The sequence below is a fragment of the Epinephelus fuscoguttatus genome, linkage group LG18, assembly GCF_011397635.1.
Source record: "Epinephelus fuscoguttatus linkage group LG18, E.fuscoguttatus.final_Chr_v1".
NCBI classification, from domain to species: Eukaryota; Metazoa; Chordata; class Actinopteri; order Perciformes; family Serranidae; genus Epinephelus; species Epinephelus fuscoguttatus.
This window is the reverse complement of record NC_064769.1, coordinates 32,524,829-32,541,747: the sequence shown is the minus strand read 5'-3', so window position 1 is coordinate 32,541,747 and position 16,919 is coordinate 32,524,829. Positions and strand designations below refer to the sequence as shown.

The 16,919-nt window shown below is 41.0% G+C and overlaps 1 protein-coding gene and 1 pseudogene across 1 annotated transcript; one reads left to right on the top strand and one right to left on the bottom strand.

Moving 5' to 3' along the window:
* Window positions 1-2,378: 2,378 nt before the first annotated feature.
* On the top strand, window positions 2,379-7,822 carry si:busm1-57f23.1 (uncharacterized protein LOC368621 homolog). The gene is made up of 5 exons (XM_049603667.1): window positions 2,379-2,536; window positions 2,697-2,942; window positions 7,080-7,231; window positions 7,323-7,424; window positions 7,518-7,822. Exons 2-5 carry the CDS (start codon window positions 2,855-2,857, stop codon window positions 7,611-7,613), a joined length of 438 nt encoding a protein of 145 aa, XP_049459624.1. The 5' UTR covers window positions 2,379-2,536; window positions 2,697-2,854; the 3' UTR covers window positions 7,614-7,822.
* A 1,120-nt stretch (window positions 7,823-8,942) lies between these two features.
* LOC125878558 (hatching enzyme 1.2-like) lies at window positions 8,943-14,641 on the bottom strand (annotated as a pseudogene).
* Window positions 14,642-16,919: the final 2,278 nt, after the last annotated feature.

The following is a 16,919-nucleotide window of genomic DNA, read 5'->3' as shown; positions in this document are numbered from 1 at the left end:
AGAGAGGGCCTCCCTGGCATATATTGATCTAATTCTGGGGTTGGCAACCTTTACTATCAAAGGAGCCTTGAAAATCGAATTTAGCCTATCTAGCCTAATTGAGCACTCATTAATATGTTAAAGCACAGGGTGGCTATTCTGCAGTGGGCTATTTTTAATTATTTGGTATTTTAACTTTGCAACACTGCTGATGAAAGCAAATAAATTTGTCCTTGCACTACTGAATTCTCTATTTTCCCTTGAGACTTTTCCTTTTTTGGATTTGGAATCCACAGCTAGCCTAGCGAGGAAGACCCTAGTCTCGCGTGACCAGCCTCCCTTACTTCGGAATGGGAGTCTGTGGGCATTCGTCTTTCATTTTGTAATAGAAATTGGAGGGGATATCCAGACCATGTGATGCCGTTGCCATAGGTACGGCATGTGTGTTACATGTAACAGAGACATTGCAGCTCTGCAATATAGCTGAATCAAATGAAATCGTATCCATTTTAATCTCTTCTTGCAATGCATTGAACACTTCCTTTTCTGGTGTACTACGGACAACAATTCAGGGAACAGCTATTCCGGTGTAGGCGTAAGGCAAAGCTAATCAGCTGTTGGTCGAGGAAGTACACGGATTTGGATCCAATCACATCACTGCCGCTGGGAGCCAGGGCTAGTTCTATTACAACTTTCCTATGGGAATGTCCACAGACGACAGAGTCAGCCAGCGTGCTGACATCATCGGCGTCTGTGTAAGAGACTAGGAAGACGCAAGACTACTGTAGCCATCATCACTAGTGATGTTTATAGAGGAAAAGGCGCCAGGCCAGACGTATGATGCACATTTTAGTTTACGAAATGTTAAAACGTTTTTTAAAAAATCCGTACATAAGCTACGTATTTTAAGCCTACAACAATAATAATGAAAATTAAAATGTTAAAAAATAAGAATGGTTATTTATCTCCATTTAATTCCTGTCAAAGCCACAGGGAGCCACTGGGAGGGGCTAAAGAGCCACATGTGGAGCCGCAGGTTGCCCACCCCTGATTGAAGTGGTTGGTGGAGACCAGAGCATGTGTGCGGAGCGGAGCTGAGCGGGGAGCGGAAGGATTTTGTGTTGAGCGAGGAGCGGCTATTTTTTATTTTTTATTTTTTATTGTTAAAGGTGGAGCGGAGCCTTATTTCTTGCTCCAATTTCTCTTTGGTCGCTCATGCCCCACCCAGAATGCATCTTTGCACCTGCGCACACCCACACTATTTTCTTTCAAAACTATGGAGTTTACTGTGTACTTCAGAAAAGAAACTGAGAAGAGAAGCAGCGGTACCTTGGAGAACGGTCCCTAACTGCAGGGAGAGGGCTTCCCCAGAGAATCTACCAAGCTCGTTTTATTTGTGAATAGAAGATTACAGGTTAGGGTAGTACGACGCAGTTTTTTTAAGCGGAGTGGTGAGCGAGTGGAGCAGGATAAAATTTATAATGGAGTAGAGCAGAGCGGAGCGAAGAATGCGCAGAACCAAGCGGAGCGGACGAGCGGTGCAAAGTGACAGGTCCGCTCCGCTCACATGCTCTGGTGGAGACCAAAACAGAGCTAAAGGGAGAATTAAAATTGGACTTAAGTTTGTGTGTGCTGCACGTATAAATAGACAACTGTTGCAGAATGTGATAACTTCACAAGGCAGTAATATGTCAGGGCTTTTGGGCTGTTGGTTTGTTGTGGAGGTATCCTGCCCTCTAGTGGCACACACTTTTTCCCCCTTGTGATTTGGACTTAAAAGTATGGGATGTCCCTCTCTGGTTTACTGGCATACTGACATTAACCATCACTCTGTTTAAAAGCTAAGTGAGAGGCATCCTAAAATCACCCTTCCTGTCTGTCAGCCACATCTTTAAACACGAGCACATTAATTCCACTCAGTTCCACTTGCTGATGCTTGTGTATTTATTCACTGCCATCTGAATGGTTAATCGCTGTATCACATGATAACCAATGTTCCAGACAGGATGTTGATGTACCTAGAAGTGGTGCATAACGTGTGCTATAGTTTCCACAGTGACTCACTGCCTGCCAGCTGGAGTAACCAGCTCCACAACAGTGCCTCGGTCACCCTTGTAAAGAAACCAACAATATGTGCATGCTCACATTCACGTATACACACACACACACACACACACACACACACACACACAGCACACTGGCAGACTACACACCCACATGAATACACACAAAGAGCACCAGCACACACACACAATGGCACACATCTGACACCCATCCCCACCTTCCCTGTGTCATACACACTCTGTGTCACACACACACCAAAGCCGCTGATGGTTGTTAAATCCCAGCATGACGTCATTGCCAGGCAGTGGTGGGTGTGGTCTTCACTGGCTTGTTAAACATACCAGAGCTTAAATGCTGAACAGCCGCTGCCACTCACCGACACCCCCCTCCTCCCTCTTTCTCTCCTCCTTACTCACATTATTTCCCTCAGTCTGGCTCACTGGTGCTCGGCAGCCACTGAGTGAAGTCCTGTTTTCTTTTCATTATCAGAAAGGTAAAGAGCTGTGATGTTTCTCCTCTTGTAGTCTTTTCTAAAGCTGTCATTTTTGCACTTTCTGGCTCTGTTACAGTCATTTGAATTGACCTTTTCTCATAACAATCTACAATTTGTCTCCCTTTTCTTCTGCTTTCTCTGTGGATCCAAACACCAACAGTTTGCTGCCGACACTGAGGGACACCTCCAGTTGGTTGTAAAGTGGTCCAGCTGAAGTTATCCATCTTGCTCATCTGACATCTTCTTGTGGAGATCCGTCTTCCACTCATCTTCCCCTTGTTAAGGAGCGCAGCAGAGTTTGGAGGTTGATAAGCGAAAATGTCTCTCCCGTTGGCCGTGGTGATATGTCTGTCAGTGATCCAGCTGGGTATGGGAGATCAGCCTGTGGAGGAAGTCGTCACAACAAGTAAGTAGTGATAGGGATGAGATAAAACAGCAAGACAGAGAATGATCCACTGTTTGTTTCTGAATAATTTCCTTGAAAATCAAGGTTTGTGACTTGATATCACTTTCAAAAAGTGGTGACAAAATGATAACTGAGACATAAAACAACAAGAGACAGACTCATGACTAATGCTGTTTGCTTAAGGTCACCAATGTAAGACCCATGTGGATCACAAGAATAGAGGTATAAATATGAAGTGTAACCAGTATAAATGATGACACCAGGACGATATTATGAGTAATTGTGAGGCTTTAAAGTTACCGATCCTTTGCATTTTGTGCATCGGCTCATTGAATTAATTAATGTCAAGATGCCAAACGCCCCATAGAGATAAAATGCTAAAAACAGGAATGTGCACCCTTAAACTCTGACACTTTCTGCTTGCACATAACCTTCTCTCATCCTTGTAGTTTAATATAACACTATTTTGTGCTTATTTTAAATCAGTTGCATGCACAACCCTTTACAAAATAGTCCTGATTTATCTCCTGAACACTGATGAGTGTCCCAACAAGCACTGATGCGGATAAAGCTCAATAGAATTAAAGCCATATCAGGTCAGGTGAAGCATAAATATAACTGTCATTCAATATTTAACATGCAAAGCAATGTGTGTCGAGATTGTGTACACGGTTAGGCGCAGCTTGAGAAGAGTAAACAAAATACAGCCTGTGTGTACGCGTTTTTGTATGGCTAGAAAGGGGAGGTTATGTATGAGTTGATTGAAAGGACAATACAGCGATGCAACAATGGCAGCAACACGGGCATCAGAATCAGGACCAACAGTCTAGAAACTGGCCGAACAAAACATTTGTAACCCCATTTAACTTTGTGCGTTCGTATGCTGTTTATGATACAATGAGATGAAACAAATGAGCACTTTACAGAGGCAGTGTAAAAAAAGCAATGACACACATGCAGTATTTAAATAAAAGACAAAACATAGAAACATAATAACAGCAAAATTAGGCGAAAACGGTGTACGCCCATCTGACCACTGAGACAAACAGGAAAAGCACAATTACTTTAACTACAGAAAATAGTAGTGATTAAACTCTTGTATGAGCAGATTGCATCAGCTATTAAAAGTGTCATTCTTTTAAAATAAAATGATTCAAGTGATTGATTTCTATCAAGATTTATTTCAAACAACTAAAAGAAACTGCACAGTGTGTGCCTGTTGTGCTCTCATGTACCCAGTCTGCAGACAGTGACTCTGTGCTGCTGTCTGGTTGGGTACAGTGAGTCAGAAGCTTTGGCTCAGCCGGCAGTCGGAGAAGGTTGTCATTTGTCAGATGCTGTTTAATTTGGCAGAATGGAGTTTGGTTTGGACGTGTTAAGGAATGAAAAATAATCCATCAGGGCCACTCAGTACCAATTCACCTAATTTGGCCAACATCAGTGGCTTCTGTTGGTGAAATGGTTTTACTGAGCTGAGAAACTTTCTGGTTGGTTCAGATATGTACATAATTAAGGCTGCAAATGCTCAAGGCTCAAGTGTGTTGATATCTGATTTCTGATACCCAGCTGTAACGTTGAGTGTGGTCTGTTGCACCTCTGAACACACCCCAGCTTCTATGTATTGTTGGATTATGTTATTTAATGAACTTGACAGGGTTGGGATCGGACATGTCGCAACTGTCAGGTGGCAGTAAAAACAAGATTTTCAACTAAGGCTTAGTCACTACTTGAAAACACATTGTCATAGTCATAACAATCTGCATGAGGACGTGAGTGCATAATGAGCACAGTGATGTCAGCATGCTAACATGATCACAATGGTAATGCAGAAATGTTTATGTTCAGCAGGTATAAGGTTAGCATGTTAGCATGCTAACCTTTGCTAATTAACTACAAACATCAACCTCCTGGTCATGCCAGAGGAAAATCTGGGGACCAAAGTTGGTTCAATATATCGTCTGGGAACCAAGAATGTCCGAACAAAACTATTTGCCAGTCCTTTCACTGAAGTTGATGGAGATGTTTCGATGTATAAGGGAAAACTTTGACCTGCCGATGGTGCTAGATTAATAGTCAGGTGACCACTAATGCCTTAAGGATTCATCCTCAATGCACCATGAATGTCTGTACCAAATTTCAAGGCAATTTATAGAATTATTGTCAAGCCATTAAGAAAAAAAATCTCATAGTTACATCAGAGGAAGAGTCAGTAGATCTATCCTCTGTGGATCATTAATGTCTGTGCAAAATTTCAAGGCAATCCATCCAGTAATTGTTGAGATATCGCAACACGTTCTCATCCCAAGTCATCATCTATTGCTGCTTTGTCAGTTGACTTTCACGTCTACTTGCTAAGTATCCTCCCGTATCTGCTGTTGACCTTCTGGGATGCAGCTACCAATGACGCAACGTCAACGAAATGGTTAGGTTTAGAACACCAGGCTCCCAGGTGAAAGTCCAGAATTTGTTGGACCCATGCACCACCCTTCCCGCCTGCCCTATAGGGACTTTCCAGCTCCTTTCATTACATTGTTACCAGCAGCGTTTCTAACTGACGCCATGCTGTGGCATATCATACCGCTGCAACAGGTGCTGTCTGGCCAATCGGTGGTGTATCATTACACTGCAAAAGGTTCTGTCCAGCTGCGTTACAAACTGACACCACCTGGAGCTTATCACACCACCGAAAAGGTGGTTCTTGGCGTTGGTGTCTGATGCTGAATTCACTAACAAAGCAGCGGTATTTGATTACTTCAGAATGAGAATGGGCTGGATATTTCAGTCTGTATGAAAATGGTTGCTTCATCAACCGACATTGTCATGCCTAGAGCTACACCACTATTGCTGTGTCTAAAAACTGTGCAAAACAAAAACAAAACCAACATCATTTTGATTGCCTGTGTCACCCAAGGTACAAGAGCTGCATCCATTATCTCTAAGTTCCTCTTCTTTTTCCTTGAGAAAACCTACTTTATATTCTTGGCCTGATGATCAAGGCTTGGTTTGGCAGAGTGGTGAAGATGGTTTTGGCAGGGTTAAACAAGTCTTGCTGAATCCAATGTTTGGCGGTCTTAAAGTTTCCAAATCCTTGACTAATGTTCTGGACTGAAACAGCAAATTATAGAGCGTCCTTTTGATAATGTACATCTTTATCTGTATGAGTGAGTGCATTTCATTGCATAATGCTGTGCCACTTTAAAGGAAGACTTCACCCCAAAATGACCATTTGTATAGCAGTTACTCAAACGTTCTTGCATGTGTCCATGTTGAATGAAGGATCCAATAACAGAGATAATGCTTGATGAATTGAAGTCACAGGGGTCCACGTTTAACAGCAACAAAAGCATACACACCATGTCAAGTTCTGCCTGTTAAATGCATTGTCTTCTTTCAAAATACACTCATGTTTTCACAGGAAATTTACCGTTTACATACAGTCTATTTTGACATAAACGCACTACGTCAGTACAACAACGCAAATTACCTTTTTTACTCTCCAACACACGTGGTTGGGTTTAGGCAACAACAACACATGGTTAGGTTTGGGAAAAACACTTTGGTGAGTCCACACTAACCTTTTAAAACACCAAAGTCAAACAATAACACAACCTAGGCAGTGGTAGACTAACCGCTCCCCTGTTCAGCGAGATAAAATAACTGTTTTTGTCAACTGACCCTGACTCCGAAGAGTGCAGATAAGTTTTCGTTCACTTTTAAGTGCTAAGGTGTTAACAAAATTGTGAAGTACTTGGGGAATGGGAAGTACTCGGCATTTGAATGGATAAATGGCACTTGGATTATACTGCACAAGTTCTGCGTACGTGTGTAAACAGATGTTTTGATATAGTTTGCTGTTGTTAAACATGGACCCCAATGACTTCAGTTCATTAGGAATTTTCTCAGTTTTTGTATTCTTTGCTGACCAGCGGCATGTGAGAAAAGTAAAGTTTTCTTGACAAAGTCAATAACTGACGAAGGTCAGTTATTGATATACAAATAGTCATTTGAGGGATGAAGTATTCCTTTAATAGTCTGTTATTTTGCTGAGAACATAAGGCACATGTCACTTACTTATCATCCCATTAATAGCCATCATCATGAGATTTCCCTTTCGTGTGTGTTTTAATTTCCACATAGAAAAAGTGCCTCTTCTGGGTGGCTGGACTGAAAGGAGTCCAGATTCAGCTGAGATCCAGGAAGCAGCCCAACATGCTGTGGCGATCTTCAACGCAAACACCAAGAGCAAGAAGATGTTCAAACTGGTCTCCGTCATCTCCGCTCATTCACAGGTTAGATTTACCTTTCGGAAGCAGAGGTACTCACATGCAACACATCATGTCACCATATAACCATCTGTCCTGTGTCCACTCGTATTATTAGGTGACCAATGTAATCAACTTTAAGATTGATGCGATCCTGGGAAAAACCAAGTGTCAGAGGTCTGAGAACCCCGACCTGAACAGCTGCAGTCTTGAGAAAAAGGTCCATTGTCTACTACAGACCTATTGCCTTCTAAAGAAAGCTAGATTTTGGTGATTTCCTGTGTAACAGTTATTGTTGTTTCTCTCTCTGCAGCGCTTGAAGTGCCACTTTGTGATGACTTTCGACCCCCGCAACAACAAACACGAGATGCACAAACACAAGTGCAAGAAAATTACGGAAACGGCCTAACTTTTTAATAGGCCTAACTTTTTTATAGATTGGCTCTATAGCTTTGACTACCTTATTACATTTTGATATGTTTTTTCTCTGAATAAATGTTTTGCAGCTGATTTTAAATGCTGGATGTGTACTCTTGGAGAGCATGAACAACTTGCAACATTGACACATCACAATCTCAATAAAATTTGTCCGAAAAGGACTGACTTTTGTTACCATAATGTGGAGATTCTTTGTGGTTTGTTGCCTGGCGTTACTTTTTTTAACAATTATGTTTTGTCCAAAAGAACAATTGATATGGTATGCATGAAAGAATTTCTTACTTTAGAGATTAAATCAGAATAGAATACTCAGAATCAGAATACTTTACTGATCCCTGAGGGGAAACTATAATTTGTTACACTCACTCTGATGTAAAGAGTAGAGAATTATAAGAAGTAAGAATAAGAGTCTGAAATAGAAGTGTGTAAATAAAAATCAATAGAATAAAATACAATAAAAAATATAAATAAAAATAAAAAAATAAATAAAAATATAGATTAAATTAAATTAAATTAAATCTAATTAAATTGAATTAAAGTAAATTCAATTCAATTGAATTCAATTGAAATGAAAATGTACATAAAAATAGAATGTACATTATTCTACAGTGTTTAACACTGGTGCTTAAGATATAACACTTTTAATAAAAAAAAATATATATTGTCACTGCTGGGGCTGTAACTGTGAAATTTAACTACAATACATACACCATTTTATTCTTTTATCCACTTCGCTTCATCAAAATCTGTTCAGAACTTTTTGAGTTATTTTGCAGACAAACAGACAAACAGACCAACGCTGGCGAAAACATAACCTCCTTGGCGGAGGTAATAAAAGTAAACATGAGACCTATGTACAGTTACGTGCATGATAAAGTCCTGTACTAAAATATGTATCAGTGGTGATTAATCATGTTATAGGCAAGAGGCAAGAACACGTACATTTTTCATATCAGTGTTTATTTATTTGGTGAGATCAGTCAACAATATGATGCACTCAATGCCACTCATGAAGCTGTGGAGTTATCTTGTGAAAGCTGTCTTCATTTTCTTTCAAATGTCTGAAAAAATGAGAAGAAATCAGTCATAACAAAGAACACATGACTTTGAAGCTTAAATCTATTGTCATAATTCAAATATTTAAATCCTCCATAATAACTAAAAAGTCACAATGAAATAATACAAAGCTTACATAACATGCATGATAATGGGTTGAATGATGTTCATTCAATCAACCAAAAAGCCTTAAAAATACACTTTAAGACATTTAATGAAAAGTGGATTATACTGCACTGTGTCTTTAAGGACTCCTATACTCACTGCATCCATATAACCTGTTGATCCTGAGGATATCAATATGAGACATGTCTTCTCTCTGACCGATTGGCACAGAGGGATCAGGAATAGGAGTAATGGTGTCGGCTCCAAACTCAGATGTAAAGGGGGTCCTAAAGAGAGAGAAAAATTTAAATATATACTGATGGAAAAACTATCCTCATTTATTTCATTTTTTAAAAAATGCAAGAATGTTTCAGTGTCGGGCGGCACGGTGGTGTGGTGGTTAGCACTCTCGCCTCACAGCAAGAGGGTTGCCGGTTCGATCCCGGGCATGGGAGCCCTTCTGTGCGGAGTTTGCATGTTCTCCCCGTGTCAGCGTGGGTTCTCTCCGGGCACTCCGGCTTCCTCCCACAGTCCAAAGACATGCAGATTGGGGACTAGGTTAATTGGTAACTCTAAATTGTCCATAGGTGTGAATGTGAGTGTGAATGATTGTTTGTCTCTATGTGTCAGCCCTGCGATAGTCTGGCGACCTGTCCAGGGTGTACCCTGCCTCTCGCCCGATGTAGCTGGGATAGGCTCCAGCCCCCCCCGCGACCCTCAAGAGGATGAAGCGGTTAGAAGATGAATGAATGAATGAATGTTTCAGTGTCATGCTAAATAGTTAAATTATTTTTTAAAAGAAGTGATTCCTCTTTCTTTTAATGCCACCTGTACACATTAACATTTTATAGTTAGTTTATTGTAATTTGGCTCCACACCTAAGTGATAATATCCTCCTGAGACCCAAACTTTTGTGGGGTATGCATTTCTGATTTCTCCTAGCTATTTGGGATCAGTAGGACCTGACAAGTATAAAAAAAACTAAACATTGTCAACGATAATAAAGTCTCAGTGTCCTCAAACAAGACGATAATAAAGTCCCAACATCTTCAAACGAGTACTTCCTAATTGAAAGTGTCTCAGCTTGTTACTGTTGTCAACAACAAAGAAAAAGGACACTTTTGCGGGACACTAACAACATGAAGAAACAAATTAACTGACTTAAATTTCTTGCAAACAATAGTGTTAATAACATGCAGAGACGTTACCTTCCATAATGCATAATAGAAGAATAGTCATACGGCGTCTTCAAGTTGTTGGTGTCCATTTTGTTGAAGTTGAAGACATTTGTTGTAGAATAAAACATTAAATATGAAAATTAAAGTGTGCATTAATGTACCTCTAAGTTAGCTTTTAGCCTTGTTATGACAAAGTTGATGTATTTATTTTGCCCAGAGGTCCTGACAATCATGTTATTCAAATCTGCGTTTTTGCTGTACTACATGGTGTACATGTGTCTTGATTTTATATGATGGTTGTATCTGCCATGCAGCTATGTCGCACTATGTGCCCAAAACAAATTTCCTGTTTGGGACAATAAAGTTTATCTCGTCTCATCTCGTCTCGTCTCGTCTCGTCTCGTCTCGTCTCTCATCCCACTGTAGGGATTTCTGGCACAACCTCACCTACTTCCAAAATGTATCAGTTAGGGCTGTAACTCAGTGGTTCCCAACCACAACTTTTATATTGTGCTTATTGGCCACATATGTAGTCTACAGCGTAGGCTCTGCCTAGAACTGATGCACATTTATGAATCCCACTTTAGAGCTCACCTGAAGAGACATTCTCCCAGTTGATCCTGACATACTGGTCCCTGTCACTCCTAGCAGCTCATGGTGGAAGCCAAGCGCATGGAGGAGCTAATGCTGAACGATCCCATGTGCAAGACAGCCGTACACGGACAAAGAAACCACCTGCTTCCCTCCGTCTCTGCCAATAGTTGACCAGCACCTGCAGAGAAAGAGACAGTGGGCTTAAATCCTGACAGGCTGGTATGTTCATTACACTGATCATTACCTTTACTGCCCTGCACTCACCCAAGTTCACTCTCAGTGCTGAGGTAGTCAGACTGGCCATGATGAGGAACAAAGCGAACGCAGGTTTTCTGGTGGAAGCTTTCCACAGCTTTCCTGATTATGGCCTTCTCACTGTCATCTGAAAACAATTAACGTCAGTTAAAAGTTCAAACGTAAAATGGTCGTGCTCATTTCCTTTGTCCAAAATCAACAAAAAATTTCTCATGAATAAATTCCTGAGCCCTTACAGAAGTAATCGCTGAGGCTGTACGGCACTTCAACAAGTCTGTTGTAGGATTTTCGCCACTTGCAGTAGTTGTTCCAGCATTTCATGCCATTCCTTTTCTTTGATAGAGCGACGTCACCTTCCACCAGATTTTGGCTGATGCCTGGAGTAAGACATATGTGGGCAGCATGTTGAACAGATGCACACCTTTATACTTAGAATATACTGACTGGCACAGACATGAGGATTATGTGAGCAGGAGAGGACGCAGTGTACCTTTATTTGCCTCAAGAATTCTTGAGGTAATGCCTAAACGGTAAGGCTTCTTGGTCTGGACACCTGAAATGAAAATATTTAGTTACTAAATATGAAAACCTGTTAAAGGGATAGTGCACCCAAAAATGAAAATTCACCCATTATCTATTTACCCATATGCCGAGGGAGGCTCAGGTGAAGTTTTAGAGTCCTCACATCACTTGCGGAGATCCAAGGGCAGAGGAGGTAGCAACACAACTCCACCTAATGGAGGCTGACGGCGCCCCAGATTCAAACGTCCAAAAACACATAATTGAAACCACAAAATATCTCCATACTGCTCGCACACGTGAGCACGGTGCACAGAGAGGCAGTTACAGCTACAGGCTACAATGATGAGTTCAAATGACGTTTTTCCAAACAGCTTTTTATGTCGGGGCTTCAGGACACTTGGATCACTACGGACGAGCAGTATGGAGATATTTTGTGGTTTCAATTATGTGTTTTTTGGACGTTTGAATCTGGGGCGCCGTCAGCCTCCATTAGGTGGAGTTGTGTTGCTACCTCCTCTCCCCTTGGATCTCCGCAAGTGATGTGAGGACTCTAAAACTTCACCTGAGCCTCCCTCAGCATATGGGTGTGTAGATAATGGCTGAATTGTCATTTTTGGGTGCACTATCCCTTTAAGCAGTAAATGTGTTAAACACCTGTGGTTAGAAAAATCAGTTACCGTCCTCCTGTGCTTGTGCCTGCAGAGACACAAAGTGAACAAGTGGTAAAAATTAACATTTTTATATTCAATTTTGACTTTAATACATTCATTTAGTGTCCTGGTGCACTGTTTGGGCATTATATACTCTACTTATTTATGATAATGTGCCCTTGTCAGCTTGATTTATATGATCTAGTTTCACAAATCAGTTATTGCGTTACTTTTATGTTGTGCTTATTGGTTTGTTTGCTGCCTAATGTCTTTTAACCATAGTGTTTTCATCAATCCTTCTATGCTGAGTGCATGCCTCTAGTCAAAAGTCAACACATAGTTTGAAAATGCATGTGTGTTAGTCCAAAAACCACACCTTGCTAAGCAGAGTTTTCGGGTGACTGATTGATTCACTGATTTTTTATTTTGTGTCATGCACACTTACACGTGCCCAACCCTCATGGGTTTATGAGACACCAGTACAATGATGTTGCAGTAACAATCCAAAGTACATGTTATTTAACTGCTCAGTCCAGAAACAGAATTCTCTGCCGTCTATCCCAGGCCTGGCAAAGAAACCCAACCATGAAAAAGTTCCCCTTCTAAAACAAAACGTTTTTTCATTTAACTTTTTTCATGATCATCTGACCAAAAGAAATCAACATAGATAATCTCGTCATGGGAGATGTCGTATGTCGTATTGTGAGTTCCTGGTAGTTGTTAGAATGACTAAAGCTGGTTCATTGGCCTATAAAGCCGTAAATGGCCATTTAGGTTTTTCTTAAAATAGGTGAGAACTGGTTGAGGTCATTGTTTCACTGAGTTCACAGCTCTGAATGCTTGGAACAATCTGCTGTCTCTCAAGATATTTAAACTTGTTCCACTTGTTATATTCTTTCTTTTAAAGTGGAAACAGTAGTGTGTCCAAGTGGTATCACAGTTGGTGCAGCTGTTGCAAAAACAACCAGATAGCTCTCCATTTTTCCTCGGTGCCTAGCAACTACAGGACACACAACATTTGTTTCCACAGTTACTGCGGTTGTTCCATTGTTTGCTATTTCTGCTGTTGCAAAGAACTGACACTGATAATGTGAGGTAACTCGGGATAGCTGCTGATAACTACCGCGGAAAACAAAAGTGCTATCCATTCGCACAGTGATTTCTTAGGAGACTGTACCCAGTGGCAGACAGAACTGCTGTGAAAGCGAGGCTCATGTGAAACTGATGCCATTATTCCATAGCTGTTACACAGTGCAATCAACTCTTACTTCATAATGATAAATTAAAGCAAAACACTTGTCTGTTTCCACTTTAACATGATAGAATTTAAACATTAAAAAACATGTAAAATATCTATCTTACCAGGGTATAGTGTTACGCTGAAAGGCCCAACAGCAGAGCCAAGACAGCAGAGAAGAGACTCAGGTTCATCTTCATCATGTCGGACCTTCTTTGGATGAAGGAGCTTGACCACAGAGGTTGCAGTCTTGCTTTTATACAGCTGAAAAGGGAGGAACTGTAAACAGACTTACTGTAAAGACAATACACTGACCCCTGAACAAATGTTTTAATTAAAGGATAAGCCCCAAGAGGGAACTTCCTGAACCGTCTCAGGTGGCAGCAAGACAAGGCTCCATATGCTAAATGGGTGTGTAGATGTGTATCATACCTATGTGTACATGATTGATTTCTTAATAAGCAATAGCTTGTGATGCATTAGATCTATATGGACAAGCTGCTCTTCTTTACCGAAGTAATTTGACTCACATGTTGACACAGTCACATGAACACCTGGCTAATCCACTGTGGACACACAAGACGACATATAGACAGTTACACAATGTATTCGTTGACACCTGAAGGTTTCAAATGTCTTTTCACAACACATTCTCACTCCGACCTCATCACATATCGACGTTTGGCCATGGACTTTTCACATCCAGATACAATGTGAAAGGTTCCCTGGGTGTGTTGGTTGTTGACGTTCTGGGATGTTGTGTCAGTACAACAATGCATATTGATGTTTTTTTTTGCCTCCAACAACTATGTGGTTGGGTTCAGGCAACAAAAATACCACCAAACACTTTCGGTATGGTACATTTGGAACCAAAAGTAACCCTTCAGACATGGTACGTAGGCCCTAGCATTCCCACTGCAAACAGTACTTTTAGGTCCTGTTTATACGACAACGATTTCAACTGAAAACGGTAAACTTTAGTTGCGTTTTGGCCGATCCTTTACACGACAGCAGTGTTTTGGGTGCCTGAAAACGCAACGTTTTGAAAACAGGTTCCAGAGTGCAATTTTTTGGAAACGGCAGCGTCTCCGTTGTCATGTAAACTTGCAATATGCAGTTCCTCTGAAAACGGAGACTTTTCGCACATGCGCATTACGCTTCCAGTCACGAGGCATGCGCGAGAAAGTCGTCCGTTACAACAACAACAACGCCGAGCTCTGTTTGTGTTGCTCACCCTGTTGATTTGAAGTGAAGTGTAGATCTGTTACTATAGCAACTCCGCCTCGTCGTCCATCCAGTCAAAGTTTTCTGTGCATGCTTTTGCCATTGTGTCTTCTTTGTTTTGGTTTGTAACCACGGTGTTGTAGAGAAAGGCGCTTTAGCGCAGGCGCATGGCGTCATGCCGTGGTGTTGCTTTGGAAATTTACACTGCCACCCATTGGCCTGGCGTGCATACTACAGCGTTGCCAGTAGATTTTGCGGCTCCATGTGAACACGGATTGTTTCAATAACGTCGTCATATAAATGCAGAAGTTTTTTAAAACGCAAAGGACAGACTTTTCTGTTCTTAGAGAAACCGTTGTCGTCTAAACTGGGCCATTTTCACAACAAAATAAAACAGGCTGCAGTGAGAGTCTCTCTCCATGGGATATCATATTTGCCAACTCTCCCGATTCACGCGGGAGACTCCCGATTTTTAACCCTATCTCCCGCGATGCTCCAGGTCAGTAATTTCTCCCACTAATCTCCCAATTTTACAGTGAAGGAAACAAGTAACATTGTGGGGGATATTTGTCGCAGTATATTTAAGGATAGCAGGTTTGTGCATTTAGTCCTTCTCAGGCAAGCTCAGGGGTTTAGTGTTGCCACAGCCCACAAGAACAACACTCTGTGATGCTTTTTTTCTCCCAAGTGAAGATTAGTATATATGTCGTACTCATAATACGGTCAAAACGAATATATAGATCCACTTATTAATAAAACTGTATGTCATCCAAGAGAGACAATAAAAACTAAAGCAATGGTCAGAGCTGTCACAGTGAAATTTAAAGTGAGCTGATGAATTCTCTTCATCACCTCATACATTGAATAACATTACAAGTTAACGTTCCACCTTAAAGTTGCCAGCATGAGCCTCAAAACCAGACACAACTCAGCCCTGAGCAGAGTGACCTTCCTCTACTGACCAGTCAGACTGCAGTGTTCACAGCTCCACCTTTTAGTACCAGATCTGTGTGCTAGGTACCCCAACAGAGGGGGGGCCAAACATGGGGACGGTATGGAACGGCTCCATTGGTACCATCCACAACTTTTCACAGTGGAAATGGAAAAAATACGTACTGTACTGTACTGTACTGTACTGTACTGCTCAGTGGAAACAGAGCTATTATTTCATAATCCGCCCATGCTCCTGTCAGATGGGAACTAAGCAAACTGACAAAGACGCATTTAATGTTGTTATTTAGTATTTCAGTAAACGTGAAAATAAATGTGCTACTGCAGCACAGAGGCTAAACTTTATTTTAAGATGGGGGATCACCCAACCAACATCTGTGGATCTCCTCCACAACCACACCAGTTCCCACAGTAAAGCCATGTTACACTCTTTCCATCTCTGAAAAGTGTACTAGTTTGGGCTCCTTGGCAGAGATCACATGGAAACACTACCCTTTAATAAAACAGCCAGTTAGCATTTATCCTCATTGGGTCATTCATCATGTCAGAGGAAAATTAGACTCAGTGCCGGGTAATATGAGGCTGTCTGGTGGGCTGGCACGCGTTTAGAAGGCCTTTGCCACTAAATAGCCCAGGCACCACCGCTCACTCTACACATTATTTAACTATTAGGATGACTGCGTTTTTCACTTGTGAGCAGTTTTCTGTTCTACACACACAGCTCGTACTTTTATGGCTGCTGCATTTGATTAAACTGGAAATAAAATAGATGTCTTGTGAATCTTTTTAGACGCATTTCCACCAACACTCAGCATGACAGTATCTTTGGAACAGATTTGTAATGGGTAAAGCACCAGCTTCTCGGTGAGGCTGTAGTAGCAGATGTTTAGGCTCAACAGGTATCTGAGGGACATGCAGGGTAAATGAGCTAACAGAGATCTGCAGCAGGCAGTCACTCAGGGAAGGCAAGTGAAGCCACAAGGGACCAGGCAAGCAGAAAATATAAACAGGCAGGTAGGCAAACAGCAGGTGCAGGTGGGTGTGGGAAGTTTGGCAGGTTTGATTTTGAGGGAGGTGAAGCAGGGACAATGAGGTTTTGTCTGAATGGCAAAGTCATGCACATCTTCAAATGTCAAGGGTGACACAAAAGATTTTATTTCCACTAACTGCTGCCATTTGCACATGAGAACTGCCAGTTTCAATTTTAAAAAAGAAAAGAAAAGACCCGTAAACTGGCGAGAACTCAACCTGATTCAAACCAAGGGGAATAATGAGAAAATTGCAGCCTGAGCTGAACCCAGTGGGTCAGGTATAATAAAATAATAATAATAATTATATATATATATATATATATATATATATATATATATATATATATATAAATATAAAATAAAATAAAGATAAAATGAAAATAAAACAAAATAAAATAAAAAAGATGATATAAAACTAAAATAAGGTAAAATGAAATAAAGTAAAATAAAGTAAAATAATAAAACATAGGATAA

What these genes read in the sequence shown, in the direction of transcription:
- si:busm1-57f23.1 (XM_049603667.1), top strand. Translation starts at nt 2,855, where the DNA reads ATGTCTCTCCCGTTGGCCGTGGTGATATGTCTGTCAGTGATCCAGCTG. An exon ending in TCATCTCCGCTCATTCACAG is followed by an intron (nt 7,232 to 7,322) that starts GTTAGATTTACC and finishes TCGTATTATTAG; the next exon opens with GTGACCAATGTAATCAACTT. An exon ending in GCTGCAGTCTTGAGAAAAAG is followed by an intron (nt 7,425 to 7,517) that starts GTCCATTGTCTA and finishes CTCTCTCTGCAG; the next exon opens with CGCTTGAAGTGCCACTTTGT.